At 45.8% G+C, this 13,937-nt stretch overlaps 1 protein-coding gene across 1 annotated transcript in view; it reads right to left on the bottom strand.

Annotated features, from left to right (window-relative positions):
- Nucleotides 1-11,821, bottom strand: part of PFKM (phosphofructokinase, muscle) — a 47,560-nt gene extending 35,739 nt beyond the window's left edge. Inside the window, exons 1-2 of the mRNA XM_082212453.1 lie at nucleotides 11,602-11,821; nucleotides 992-1,065 (exon numbers count right to left, since the gene is read on the bottom strand). Of these exons, the coding sequence (XP_082068579.1) occupies nucleotides 992-1,065; nucleotides 11,602-11,692 (165 nt within the window). The 5' untranslated portion in view covers nucleotides 11,693-11,821. The remainder of the gene's footprint in view (nucleotides 1-991; nucleotides 1,066-11,601) is intronic.
- Nucleotides 11,822-13,937: the final 2,116 nt, after the last annotated feature.

Raw genomic sequence — 13,937 nt, 5'->3', positions numbered from 1 at the left:
TTTCTGGTTTAGGCAAGCCTACCCAGATATGCAGGGACGCGGGTAGCGCTGGACCTCAGTGTCTGGGTAGAATGATGGGAGTGGAGACGCTCCTTGCATAGGGTCTGTGGGGCACCAGGGTAGCTGATCTGGTATTACCACTGCTATGCAACCTATGGTGACTCTAATAGTCCTGTTTGATCTAGCAGCAGCAATCAGCAGCAGAGTTAACAAATAATAAACCCATTTGCAGTAGAATGAGGTGGAAATGAGATGGAAGAATGGACGATACCATTTGGGTCTGAAGAGGGAGCATTATATTTGTGAATACTCTCCAGCAGAAAAAGCTCACTGTGAGTAAGTGGAAACCTAGTACAGGTGGGAAGAGATGGAGCTTGAAAGTTCCTCTCTGGTGTGCGTGCGTGCGTTTAGCTTGCAGGAATTTTACACGAGTGCGAGTTCAAAAATGGTTAAACTGCAGCCCCCTGAGGCTTCAAGTGGTGCAGCCCACTCTAGAAAACAGAGACATTCTATGCATTAGAATGGGACACGGGTGGTGCTGTGGGTTAAACCACAGAACCTAGGACTTGCCGATCAGAAGGTCGGCGGTTCGAATCCCCGCAACTGGTGAGCTCCCGTTGCTTGGTCCCTGCTCCTACCAACCTAGCAGTTCAAAATCACCTCAAAGTGCAAGTAGATCAATAGGTACCACTCCGGCGTGAAGATAAACGGCATTTCCGTGCGCTGCTCTGGTTCGCCAGAAGCGGCTTAGTCATGGTGGCCACATGACCCGGAAGCTGTACGCCGGCTCCCTCGGCCACTAAAGCGAGATGAGTGCCGCAACCCCAGAGTAGGTCACGACTGGACCTAATGGTGAGGGGTCCCTTTAGCTTTACTTATTTTCATGCTGGATATGCTATCTCAGGGTTTCACACCTCATTCTGCTCCATGAATAAGGCAGGTCTTAGATACAATTCCTACTCAAGTAAAGAAAGGCAGCAAATCGACCTACCTCATGAACAAAGTACACTTTGGCCCCGGTGTATATTCCCACTCTGACCACTGCCCGGACAGCAGCATTCATGCCTGTTCAGAGAGAAGGGAGAAGAGAGGTCACAATGCAAACTGGATGACAGCATTGCAGAGGTAGATAATGTGGACCACAGCTCTTGTCATGCCTGGCAGGGGCTGATGGGAGTTGTAGTTCAACACCATTTTTGAGGGCCCTACGTAGCTGGCGCTGTGGGTTAAACCACAGAGCCTAGGACTTGCCGATCAGAAGGTCGGCGGTTCAAATCCCCACCACGGGGTGAGCTCCCGTTGCTTGGTCCCTGCTCCTGCCAACCTAGCAGTTCGAAAGCACGAAGTGCAAGTAGATAAATAGGTACCACTCTGGCGGGAAGGTAAACGGCGTTTCCGTGCGCTGCTCTGGTTCGCCAGAAGCGGCTTAGTCATGCTGGCCACATGACCCGGAAGCTGTACGCCAGCTCCCTCAAGTGAGATGAGCGCCACAACCCCAGAGTCGGTCACGACTGGACCTAATGGTCAGGGGTCCTTTTACCTTTACCTTTACACTTTGCTAAGGTACTTTATAAACAACAATACATTACATATTCAGGTAAGTAGCCGTGTTGGTCTGACGCAGTCGAAATAAATAAAGAATTGTCCAGTAGCACCTTAGAGACCAACTAAGTTTGTTCTGGGTACAAGCTTTTGTGTGCATGCATTCCGTATGCAGATACGGTATCTGAAGAAGTGTGTTTCTGGACATTTTTTAGAATAAATTACATACTTATCTGAGATGAAACCCAAGGAGATTCTAGTGGGCTCTGTCTTGTTCTACTTTACAATCAGAGAGATTGAAGGGAATCTGGAAGTCATCTGTCTGAGATCAGTGCAAGATCTACCACGTACCACGGAGGATGCAACTACACCACCTATCTGACTGATGGCTGTATAAATGCCTCCAGCAATGAAGCGCTTACCATCTCCTGAGGCAGATTCAGTTCCAACCATATCTAGTTCTTACTGAATCACAGGAGAAGCCATGGGAAGATTAACAAGACCCACTGGGGGGCTTAATTCAGAATATAAAGGAAACAGAAAAGACTCACAGCTCTAATCTCCTCACAAGTATGACAAGCACCTAGGTTTGCCACCAGATTAATACTTATTTATGTGCCCAGACATTGTAAGTTTTGTTAACGATTGTTCTAAGCTGCTCTGTTGTTTTCAGCTGTTTATTTGTTTGGTATATTTTAGAGTACATTGCTGCTTGTTTTTAGGGAATAAGCTTTTTAGGGAAGTTTTAAATGTTTAATGCTGTATTGTGTTTCTAATATTCGATCGGGAGCCACCCAGAGTGGCTGGGGAAACTCAGCCAGATAGGCAGGGTATGTATGTATGTATGTATGTATGTTTGTATGTATGAATGAATGAATAAATAAATAAATAAATAAATAAATAAATAAATAAATAAATTTATGACTTGGTTGGTTGTAGTGTACTTATTCTGAGTTCTGTACTTCAATGAAGGGCAGATTAAAAACATTTTCATTAAATAAATAAAATAAATTTTGGAAACTGCCATTTGCAGGGCAGAAGCACCATGTGGATGAGGGAAGATGGGAGTGAGGACGTTGGAGAATTTTACCAGAATTGGGAGCGGAAATTGACAATGTTCATTTACCGTATTTTTCGGCTCATAGGACGCACCTAGGTTTTTTGGGGGGGAAATAAAGAAAAAAAATTATTCCCCCCCCAGGCGCGGGGCTGGGGTGGGAAGTTGTCCCCGAGCTTGTGGGGCTGGCAGCGGGGAGAAGCAGGCTTCTCCCGCCGCCAGCCTTCAAACCAAGTCGGGGGACAGCGGGAAAGGCGCGCCATGCCTCTCCCGCTATCCTCCGAGTTTGTGGGGCTGGCGACGGGGAGGAGCAGGCTTCTCCCCGCCGCCAGCCTCCAAACCAGGTCGGGGGGGCAGCGGGATGGCGGCGTTCCGCCTCCCCGCTGTCCCCCGAGCTTGTGGGGCTGGTGGTGGGGCTCTCTAGGCTTCAGCGAAAGCCTGCATTCGCTCCATAGGACGCACACACATTTCCCCTTCATTTTTGGAGGGGAAAAAGCGCGTCCTATAGGGCGAAAAATACGGTATTTGTCCCATGTCTGAAATGGAATTCAATCCCGCAAATATAATCAGTAATCACTGTTGTCGTTTGTAAACAAAAAACAAGTAATTGATTACTTCCCCCCGAATTGAATAGTTTTTTTCCTTTACATTAAAAGTAATGTTTTGGAATAATGTAATGATCATGTAACTAAGTGTGCAATTAAGCATGTAAAATTCCACTATAGCAGACAGTGAGAATAATGTGGTCTTTGTTGAAAACCAAACCGAAGAGGGACGGAAACAGTGCTACTTGCAATGAACTCAGATTGGAACAGAAATTGACACCTTCTAACATCCGTATAGTTAAAGCTATGGTTTTCCCAGTAGTGATGTATGGAAGTGAGAGCTGGACCATAAAGAAGGCTGATCGCCGAAGAATTGATGCTTTTGAATTATGGTGCTGGAGGAGACTCTTAAGAGTCCCATAGACTGCAAGAAGATCAAACCTCTCCATTCTGAAGGAAATCAGCCCTGAGTGCTCACTGGAAGGACAGATCCTGAAGCTGAGGCTCCAATACTTTGGCCACCTCATGAGAAGAGAAGAATCCCTGGAAAAGACCCTGCTGTTGGAAAAGATGGAGGGCACAAGAAGAAGGGGACGACAGAGGACGAGATGGTTGGACAGTGTTCTCGAAGCTACCAGGATGAGTTTGACTAAACTGCGGGAGGCAGTGGAAGACAGGAGTGCCTGGCGTGTTCTGGTCCATGGGATCACGAAGAGTCAGACACGACTAAGCGACTAAACAACAACAACAAAACATCCCTAGATGGGGGTGCCTCTATTCTATAGAGCTCTGCCTTATTTGCCTGGCCTTGATGTTGCTGTGACATTCAATTTATAACCAGCCTACAACTGTGAAGCTCCACTGATGTACAATTGCGTTTCCTCATTTATCTGTGCTGTCCACATAGAGGTCTATGCCGTTGCTTAAAATCTCCCTTGAGTAGACAGTCATTTTAATGATTGCTTCGTGTTGCTTTAATATGTTTTCATGCTGTTGTACGCTGCCCTGATTTTTGCAAGTGGACGGTCTAGAAATGCATTTGTTTGTTTGTTTATAAATAAATGTGGTAAGTGTGTGATGTGGAGCCCTTATTACAGCATCATCTGACCCTTAAACCCACTCTGCTGTCTCTCATCCTCCTTGGCGTACGTGTTGTTTCTTACTGCCTCAGGTCAGTATTGTTGACCCAGACTCACAAGTCTCCCATGATCCTACCCTCAGATGATTTGCACATTTTATTTTTGACCCGCTGACATTTAAAACAAGTTCCTGAGGTACCCCCTCTGCCAGGCCACTGTGCTTGCTGGCTCCAAAATATACCACACCAGGAGAGGGACTGTAATTCAATACCAGTGCATACCCCCCCCCCAAAAAAAAATCCTCTCTAAATCTTGTGACAGCTTCACAGACAAGCTGTGATCATGGATGCAGCTGAGGAAAACTTGGGCTACAAGAAGGCTGAGGTGGATGCCAAACCCCCAACGCTTTTAAACCTTTCTTCATATTATGATCATTATTATTATACGCAAGTACATATACCTCATTACCTACTTGGTCACATTCAAAAACACACATACCTATAAACATTTATCTATAATAAACGTATATCAATATTGATCTAAAACCATTTCCTCTTACTCCATATGGGTTAAATCCTTAAGGGCAACAAATGATTTTGCCCTGTATCTGTTACACTCAATTCTCTTGCAACATAGGTTATTGTTGCTGTGGTATAATTGCCCGTTTGCCAGCACAGCTGAACAATATTTCATCAGTGAAGTGCTTTTTGACCCTTTTGAAACAGAAATCGCCATGCATCCCATGGAATTGCTTTGCTCCTATCTTTATTTCATTTCATCCTGTAGTTATGTGCTATTTTCCTGTGTTTTAGATAACTGTTTTATATACCTTTGAGAAATGCCCTGTCTTGTTAGTCTCTAGTGCTGTTTCAAACTCAGTCCTGTCTCTCCAAATCTCTTGACTTCTCATTATTCTATCGAAAAGACCTATTTCCAAATGCTGATATCAAGGTGGTTCTATCTTAAAGTTAGCTACTACTTGTTCAGTGGTCTGCACACACTTCCAGTCTTAATAGGTTTCCATCTTACTTTCTTTCTATATCTGAAAATGTCCAAATGGCCTTTTCAAAAAGTGAACCATTCGCCTTCCAATAGAGAAGCCAATAGGGAGGCCTTGGATAATAAACACTGCTTATATTGGTCCAAGATTTCTAAACGTATGTTTATAGCATAGGATGCCCCTCAGCAAAATGTCCTCTTCTCCTTTTTTTACTTATCCATAGTAGATTTTTAAGATTGGTCTTAATGTAACATTCTCGTATTAGTCTGTTAGGTTTTTCATTTCTATTATGCCATTGCATCCACCTTGCCAATCCTGCCAATTCTTTTAATCCAAATTCACCCTAGGAGACAACACACCAAGCATTTCTTGAGTCAGAAATCCCCTAGGCTCCCCATCATCTGAAGGACTAATAAGAATAAGAATAATATTTTATTTATATCCCACCCTCCCCAGCCAAAGCTGGGCTCAGAGCAGCTAACAACAGTAAAATGATACAACATTCTAAAACCATTTCATTATAAAATCAGTTCAAATCATATTAATGACAACCATTGGGCTAGAGTTCTGTGAGGATTGCCAAAGGAGGGGGTCAGGCTGTGCCTTGGCCAAAGGCCTGGTGGAACTGCTCTGTCTTGCAGGCCCTGCGGAAAGATGTCAAGTCCCGCAGGGCCCTAGTCTCTTGTGGCAGAGCGTTCCACCAGATCGGAGCCACAGCTGAAAAAGCCCTGGCTCTGGTTGAGGCCAGCCTAACCTCTCTGTGGCCTGGAACCTCCAAGATGTTTTTGTTTGAAGACCGTAAGGTCCTCTGTGGGACATACCAGGAGAGGCGGTCCATAGGTACGAGGGTCCTAGGCTGTATAGGGCTTTAAAGGTTAAAACCAGCACCTTAAACCTGATCCTGTACTCCACCGGGAGCCAGTGCAGCTGGTATAGCACTGGGTGAATGTGATCCCGCAGCGAGGACCTCGTAAAGAGTTCTGCACCCGCTGGAGCTTCTGGGTCAGTCTCAAGGGCAGCCCCACGTAGAGCGAGTTACAATAATCCAGTCTGGAGGTGACCGTTGCGTGGATCACAGTGGCTAGATCAGGGCAAGAAAGGTAAGGAGCCAACTGCTTAGCTTGGCGGAGATGAAAAAATGTCGCCTTTGTTATAGCTGCAATCTGCACCTCCATGGAAAGGGAGGTGTCGAAGATTACACACAAACTCTTAGCAGACGGTGCTGGCACTAATTGCACCCCCGCAAGAGATGGGAGTTGCCTCCCCAATCCCATATCGTCCCAACCCAGCCAAAGGACCTCTGTCTTCAAAGGATTTAACTTCAACCGGCTCCCACATAACCATCAATCCACAGCTTCCAAGCATCTGATCAGTGTGTCTGGGGCCGAGTCAGGATGGCCATCCATCAACAGATAGAGTTGGGTGTCATCAGCATACTGATGGCAGCCCAACCCAAAACTCTGGGCGAGGGGGTGCATAAAGATGTTGAAAAGCATTGGGGAGAGTATCGCACCCTGCGGCAATCCACACACCAAGGAGTGGCGCGACGACAGCTCCCCCCCAAGTGCCACCCTCTGTCCTTGACCAGAGAGAACGAGCACAGCCATTGAAGAACTGTGCCCTGGATCCCTACGTCGGCAAGGCGGTGGTCCAGGAAGGGCCCTGCACTGTGTAGTAGTGGATAACTTGCAGGCAACCATTGACCTAATTTCATGCAGCAATAGGTTCCCCCTATCTGGAAATGGCGAGTGGAAATGGACCCATCCATTTCTGGCTCTAGTGCTGCCCTCCAGGTATATAATCTATGGCCCTCCAGATGTTGATGGACTCCAACTCCCATCTTCCCTGATCATTGGTCATGCTGACTGGGGCTGATGGGTTATGAGAAATGAGTCCAAGAAGATAGAAAGGCTGCATAATGCTACCACATCAGCTGTGCAACCTGGGGATAGATGCAGGAATGAGCAAGAAACATCCTTCCATGAAATACATCCCTTTGACCTTCCTTAAAACCATCACCTCTTTCACATAGTTCATGCAGCCTTGTTGGGTTCTGCTTCCACATATGCCTTAAGGGAAGAGCAGCATATAGGGTGCCTCTTCACATGCTGTTGACTCACATCAGCCCCTACCAATGGTCAGTGATGATGGGAGTTGTAGTCCATCAACATCTGGAAGGCATCACATTGGCCACCATTTCTTACCACCATGAGACTACGACTTCTCAAAGCCTTTTTTGTGTCCATTAACCAAGTATGGCCTATCCAGTGTGGTGTAGTGGTTAAGAGCGGTAGTCACGTAATCTGGGGAACCGGGTTCGCGTCTCCGCTCCTCCACATGCAGCTGCTGGGTGACCTTGGGCCAGTCACACTTCTTTGAAGTCTCTCAGCCCCACTCACCTCACAGAGTGTTTGTTGTGGGGGAGGAAGGGAAAGGAGAATGTTAGCCGCTTTGAGACTCCTGAAGGGGAGTGAAAGGCGGGATATCAAATCCAAACTCTTCTTCTTCTTCTTCAAATGTGAGCATCTGTCTCAGATACCAGCACCAAACTAGTAATTTTGTCACCTATCATTTGAAGCTAGATGTGCCCATGCTTTGATCTGTTAGATGTTAAGCTGTACCTCTGGGTCACATCAGCAGTTATTGTTCAACATCTGTCTAGACTGCAACAGCCCTTCCTAAAACAACACAACTGTGTAGAATATCTAATAATAATAATAATAATAATAATAATAATAATAATAATAATAAAATTTATTTATTCCCCGGCCAGAGCCGGGCTCAGGGCGACTAACATCAATAAAATTTCAGTAAAAACATAATAAGAAAAAACAAACAAAAACAATTTAAAATACAGGTTAAAATGCAATTTAAAATGCAGCCTCATTTTAAAAGTCAAAACAATAAGGGGAGGGAAACATAAGGGTCAGACTGAGTCCAAACCAAAGGCCAGACGGAACAGCTCTGTCTTGCAGGCCCTACAGAAAGATGTCAAGTCCTGCAGGGCCCTAGTCTCTTGTGACAGAGCGTTCCACCAAGTTGGGGCCAGTACTGAAAAGGCCCTGACCCTAGTTGAGACCAACCTAACCACCTTGTGACTTGGAACCTCCAGAATGCTGTCATTTGTGGACCTTAAGGTCCTCCATGGGACATACCAGTAAAGTTGTACTACAGGTACATACGTCCATAGTTGGGATTTCCAGGAAACCAGCCAAGGATTAAGTTTCTTCTCCATATTGCGCTCCTATCCACAACCATACATACTTAACTGCTGCGTGCATGGGCAGTGGGTTTGTGATGTAGTATAGCCCTTGTGAAGTCATGTTGCCAGGCCATGTTATTGTGACAACGCATTTTGCAAAAAGCCTCTCAAGGTATCACATCAGATCAACAGCAGCAGTTAATCGATTGTGAACACACACACCCTGCCGCCTCTTGCATATTAGTAGTAGCTCTTCCACCACCACCACAAAGTCACAACAGAATGGCAACACCACATCACAAAGCACCGTATTTTTCTCTCTATAAGACGCACCAGACCACAAGACGCACCTAATTTTTGGAGGAGGAAAACAAGAAAAAAATATTCTGAATCTCAGAAGCCAGAACAAAAAGAGGGATCGCTGCGCCGTTCTGGCTTCTGGGATAGGTACGCAGCCTGCATTCACTCCATAAGATGCACACACATTTCCCCTTACTTTTTAGGAGGGAAAAAGTGAGTCTTATAGAGCAAAAAATACGGTAAGTCCTAACCTGGGACCCACTGAGTGATTTAGTAACAGCGGGTGGAATTCAACATGGTGCTCCAACAAATCTTTTGCCCGTGCCAGTATTCTAGCTTGCCAGATGGAACAACAACCCTCCATGCACTGTTCTGAGGTTGGGGTCAGGAGAGTCAGTTTCAGGGAGCATATAAGGGCCCCCAAAATCCTTGTGTACCTGTCCACTGACAGGGTTCCTCAGGTGAACCCCACCCAAAGTATTTCTTCCTTGTAAGCCTTTCATTTATTTTCCTTTTCTCCCCTGTTAGCTCCCCCATTCTCATGTTGTTGTTGTTGTTATTATTTGAATTTATATATCGCCTTATACCCAGATATATATAGAAGACAGTTCGGAAACTGCAGCTGGCGCAGAATTCAGCGGCCAGGCAGCTCACCGAAGCAAGACGGTTTGAAAATATTACACCAATCCTGGTCCAACTACACTGGCTACCGATTAGTTTCCGGGCCCAATTCAAAGTGCTGGTTTTGACCTATAAAGCCTTAAATGGCTCAGGATCACAATACCTCAAGGACCACCTCTTTCCATATAAACCTACCCTGACTCTTAGATTATCTTCCATGGCCCTTCTTTGTGTGCTTCCTCCTCGAGAGGTCCAGAGGGTGGCAACACGAGAACGGGGCCTTCTCTGCAGTGGCTCCCCGTCTGTGGAATCCTCTCCCCAGGGAAGTTCGCCTGGTGCCTTCACTATACAGTGGTACCTTGGGTTACATACGCTTCAGATTACATACGCTTCAGGTTACAGACTCAGCTAACCCCGAAATAGTGCTTCAGGTTAAGAACTTTGCTTCAGGATGAGAACAGAAATCATGCTCCGACGGCGTGGCGGCAGCAGGAGGCCCCATTAGCTAAAGTGGTGCTTCAGGTTAAGAACAGGTTCAAGTAAAGTACAGACCTCCGGAACGAATTAAGTACTTAACCCGAGGTACCACTGTACACCTTTAGGCACCAGGCAAAAATGTTCCTTTTCAACCAGGCCTTTGCCTGACTTGATCTACATCCTATACCCTTTTTAAAAATGCTAGCTCTTTGGGGTTGTTTTTTATTGGGTTGTTGGTTTTGTTTTGATTTTATGTATTAGATATTTTATGTGAACTGCCCTGAGACCTTCAGGTACAGTGGTACCTCTGGTTGTGAACGGGATCCGTTCCATAGGCCCGTTCGCAACATGAAAAGAGCGCAACTGGCAGCAGCGCGTCTGGGCACGCGCGGGTTGCGATTCGCCGCTTCTGCGCATGCACGTGATGTCAATTTGCGCTTCTGCGCATGCGCGAGCAGCAAAACCCGGAAGTAACCCTTTCCGGTACTTCCGGGTCTCAACCTGAAAGAACGTAACATGAAGCAGAAGTAACATGAGGTATGACTGTATAGGGTGGCATAGAGAAATAAATACATAAATACATAAATACATAAATAAATAAAAATATACCCTTATATATTAGTAGCAGTAGTATTTCCATTTCTTACCCACCCTTCACCATAAGGGTACAACAATTTAAAAATACAATATTAAATGAAATTGCAAGTCCCTGGAGGCAGGAATGGCCTTTTTTCTATTTATAATACTCTGCCAAGTGATATGTTCACTCGTAATGCCGTCAACAGCTTGTATGCATTTCAAAAAAAAAAAAAAAAAAAATCCATCTTGAAACTAAGACGGGATTTGGACACCAAGAGAAGATATATGAGTGCAGAAAAACAAAACAGAGCTCTCTCTCTCTCTCTCTGTGTGTGTCTCAAGGTCAGGAAAAAGAAAATAAGGAATCGTCTGCTGAAGAACTTGACAAGTCAACATGTTTGAAAAAAGCACCTGTATTTTGCTGTATTGAAAACGAACTAAAATATTTTGGAGGTTATTTTTTTTTAAGCATTGCATTGCATTTGTTCACACCACAGTGCCCCCGTCCCCAATCAATCAACAGAGATAGATGTAGGCAAACCCAGATCAGGAAGAGATGCAGAACTGCAGACTTTGTAAGAGTATAGGAGAAACAGCAAAGAAATGATGGTTCAAGACACCTGAGGGTAGATTATGTGAGTGCTCATTTTGCGAAGGAAATGCTTGCAAGATGGGGGTCGTAGGTGGGCAAACGGCAGTTGATGAGCCACAAATTGCTTTCAAGGCTCTTAAAAAAAAGGCAATACAAATAATATCAAAGAAAAAAAGTATTCAGCAAGAAGGCAGAGAACTACTGAGGAGAAAGGCTGGAGGCAGTGTGGGAGGAGAAAGTCAAAGAAGGGGAGACAGAATAGAAAAGAATGGAAAAATTTGCTCTTTACTGGATGAAAAGTCCATCCAGCCCAGCATTTGGCTTCCAACAATGGCCAGTTAGATGCTTCTGGAAACGCACAAAGCAGGTCAGGATGGAGGAAAGACATTTACCTCTTACAATTTGCAACCGAGACCAGTTCCACTTGAGTTATCTTACAAAGTTTAGGGTAGGGAAAATCTGGGTGCTAAAAAGTGCCCAGACATGAAAGCCCTTTCCTGGTGACTTCTGCCTATTGGCTTTTTTTGCCATTAGCTTCTCAGACCACAAAGGGAAACCCCCAACACTACAACACACACACACACACACCAGAAACCAGTCCACTTACCCTGGGCATCTCCTCCAGATGTCAGCACGGCGATGGCCTTGCCAATCCCCATCGTGTCGGCGTGCTCATGTTTTACCATTGTGTGCGACATTCTCCGGGCTGGAAAGTCAACAAGAAGAGTTTCTTAAAGATGGGGGAAATGCCCTTGGTCTTTGGTGCCTCCTTGTCCTGCCACAGGGGCCACAGCCGGGTCCGGAGTGCTCCTTGTAGCCCTCTGCCGTTGCCTTTCAAAGTTGACACCCCGCCCACTCTCCAATAAATGACAAGTGGAAATGTCAGCCTGTAAATGATCTCCAATGCAGCGTCAGCCACACCTAATCCTAAAGGGCACATGGCCAGCTGTCACGAGTACCAATGGACAGCGGAAATGTCAGGCTGCAGGTACCAACTACTGTGTCGAGGGCTTTGGGTGGCTTCAAAGTCTGGAGAGAATTAAGGTAAGATTTCAAAAAGAGGCTCCGAGTTGTATACTTAACTTTGACTTGGAGCAGACCCACTGACATTAATGGCCAGGACTAACTTAAGACCATTGATTTTAATGGGTCTGCTATGAATAAGAGTGAGTTGACTACAACCTCCAGATGGCAATCCTCAAAACACTTACCTGGGAATAAGCCCCATTGAACTCAATTGGATTTATGTAGGCCTGAATAGGATTGCACTGTAACATCATACTCTCCAGTATTTCTCTGATGAAAATAGGGACATCCTAAGGAAAAATGGGGGACGCGGGTGGCGCTGTGGGTAAAAGCCTCAGCGCCTAGGGCTTGCCGATCGAAAGGTCGGCGGTTCGAATCCCCGCGGCGGGGTGCGCTCCCGCTGCTCGGTCCCAGCGCCTGCCAACCTAGCAGTTCGAAAGCACCCCCGGGTGCAAGTAGATAAATAGGTACCGCTTACCAGCGGGAAGGTAAACGGCGTTCCGTGTGCTGCGCTGGCTCGCCAGATGCAGCTTTGTCACGCTGGCCACGTGACCCAGAAGTGTCTCCGGACAGCGCTGGCCCCCGGCCAATAGAGTGAGATGGGCGCACAAACCCCAGAGTCTGTCAAGACTGGCCCGTTCGGGCAGGGGTACCTTTACCTTTACCTTTAAGGAAAAATGGGTGGCACTGTGGGTTAAACCACAGAGCCTAGGACTTGCCGATCAGAAGGTCAGCAGTTCGAATCCCCGCAATGGGGTGAGCTCCTGTTGCTCGATCCCTGCTCCTGCCAAGCTAGCAGTTCGAAAGCACATCAAAGTGCAAGTAGATAAATAGGTACCGCTCCAGCGGGAAGGTAAACGGCGTTTCCGTGCGTTGCTCTGGTTCGCCAGAAGCGGCTTAGTCATGCTGGCCACATGACCTGGAAGCTGTACGCCGGCTCCCTCGGCCTGTAAAGCGAGATGAGTGCCGCAACCCCAGAGTCGGTCACGACTGGACCTAATAGTCAGGGGTCCCTTTACCTTTACCTTTAAGGAAAAGCGGGGCATTCAGAGATCAAATCAGGAACCAGGATGGCTTCTGTAAATTCGGGACTGTCCCTGGAAAATAGGGACACTAGGAGGGTCTGTTACTGCTCAATAATCAGCAGAATGAAGTGCTTTGGAAATCCATGTGCAACAACTTTACAATCAAGTTTCACCAAAAGATTAAATAAAAATTGTTCTGGGGGGTGTTGGTTTGAAATTATGGGTGGTATTCAATTAAGTTTTACTCATGAGTACACTCACTCAAATGAATGAACATGACTGAGGGACCCATTCACTTCAATGGATCCAAGTGAAATTTGGTTGAATATCATCCTATGTCTTCTCCAAACAGGCTAAGGAAAGCCAAAGTTGAACAGCGACAACTTTACAAATACAGATAAACCATGGAGGGAAATGAATGTGCATCTAGGTTAAACTCGTTTACAGAGCACTGGCACTGAAAAAGGATTTCTGTCATGTTCAAAAATAGATGCCCTCCATTACTTTGGGATCAATAAGCAGGTTATTATGAAATCATACGATGAGGAATTATTCCTTCTTGTTCCCTGCACTTAAATTCTTTGTAGAATTTGCAAGCTCTTTGGATCTGGGCATCAGATAATGAACTTTGCAGGAATGAATCCACAGATTGCAAAGGAGCCAACTCATTACAAAGCTATTTATTTACATGAATATTTCAAGAGCTAAGTTAAATGATTCGGTTGGAAATACTTAAAAACCAGCACTGTTAATTTGTGATTTATAGAATTGTAATTTCAGACATTTTGCAGTTTGAGGTGAGGGACAAGATGGGACCCTCCTTCATTCCATGTAAGAAGGAGTTGAATCTTACACCAGCACTGGCAGTGTCCCCTAGCCACCACAAATTGAT

Source organism: Podarcis vaucheri (genome assembly GCF_965113315.1).
Source record: "Podarcis vaucheri genome assembly, chromosome: 2".
NCBI classification, from domain to species: domain Eukaryota; kingdom Metazoa; phylum Chordata; class Lepidosauria; order Squamata; family Lacertidae; genus Podarcis; species Podarcis vaucheri.
This window is presented reverse-complemented; position numbering and strand designations above follow the sequence as displayed.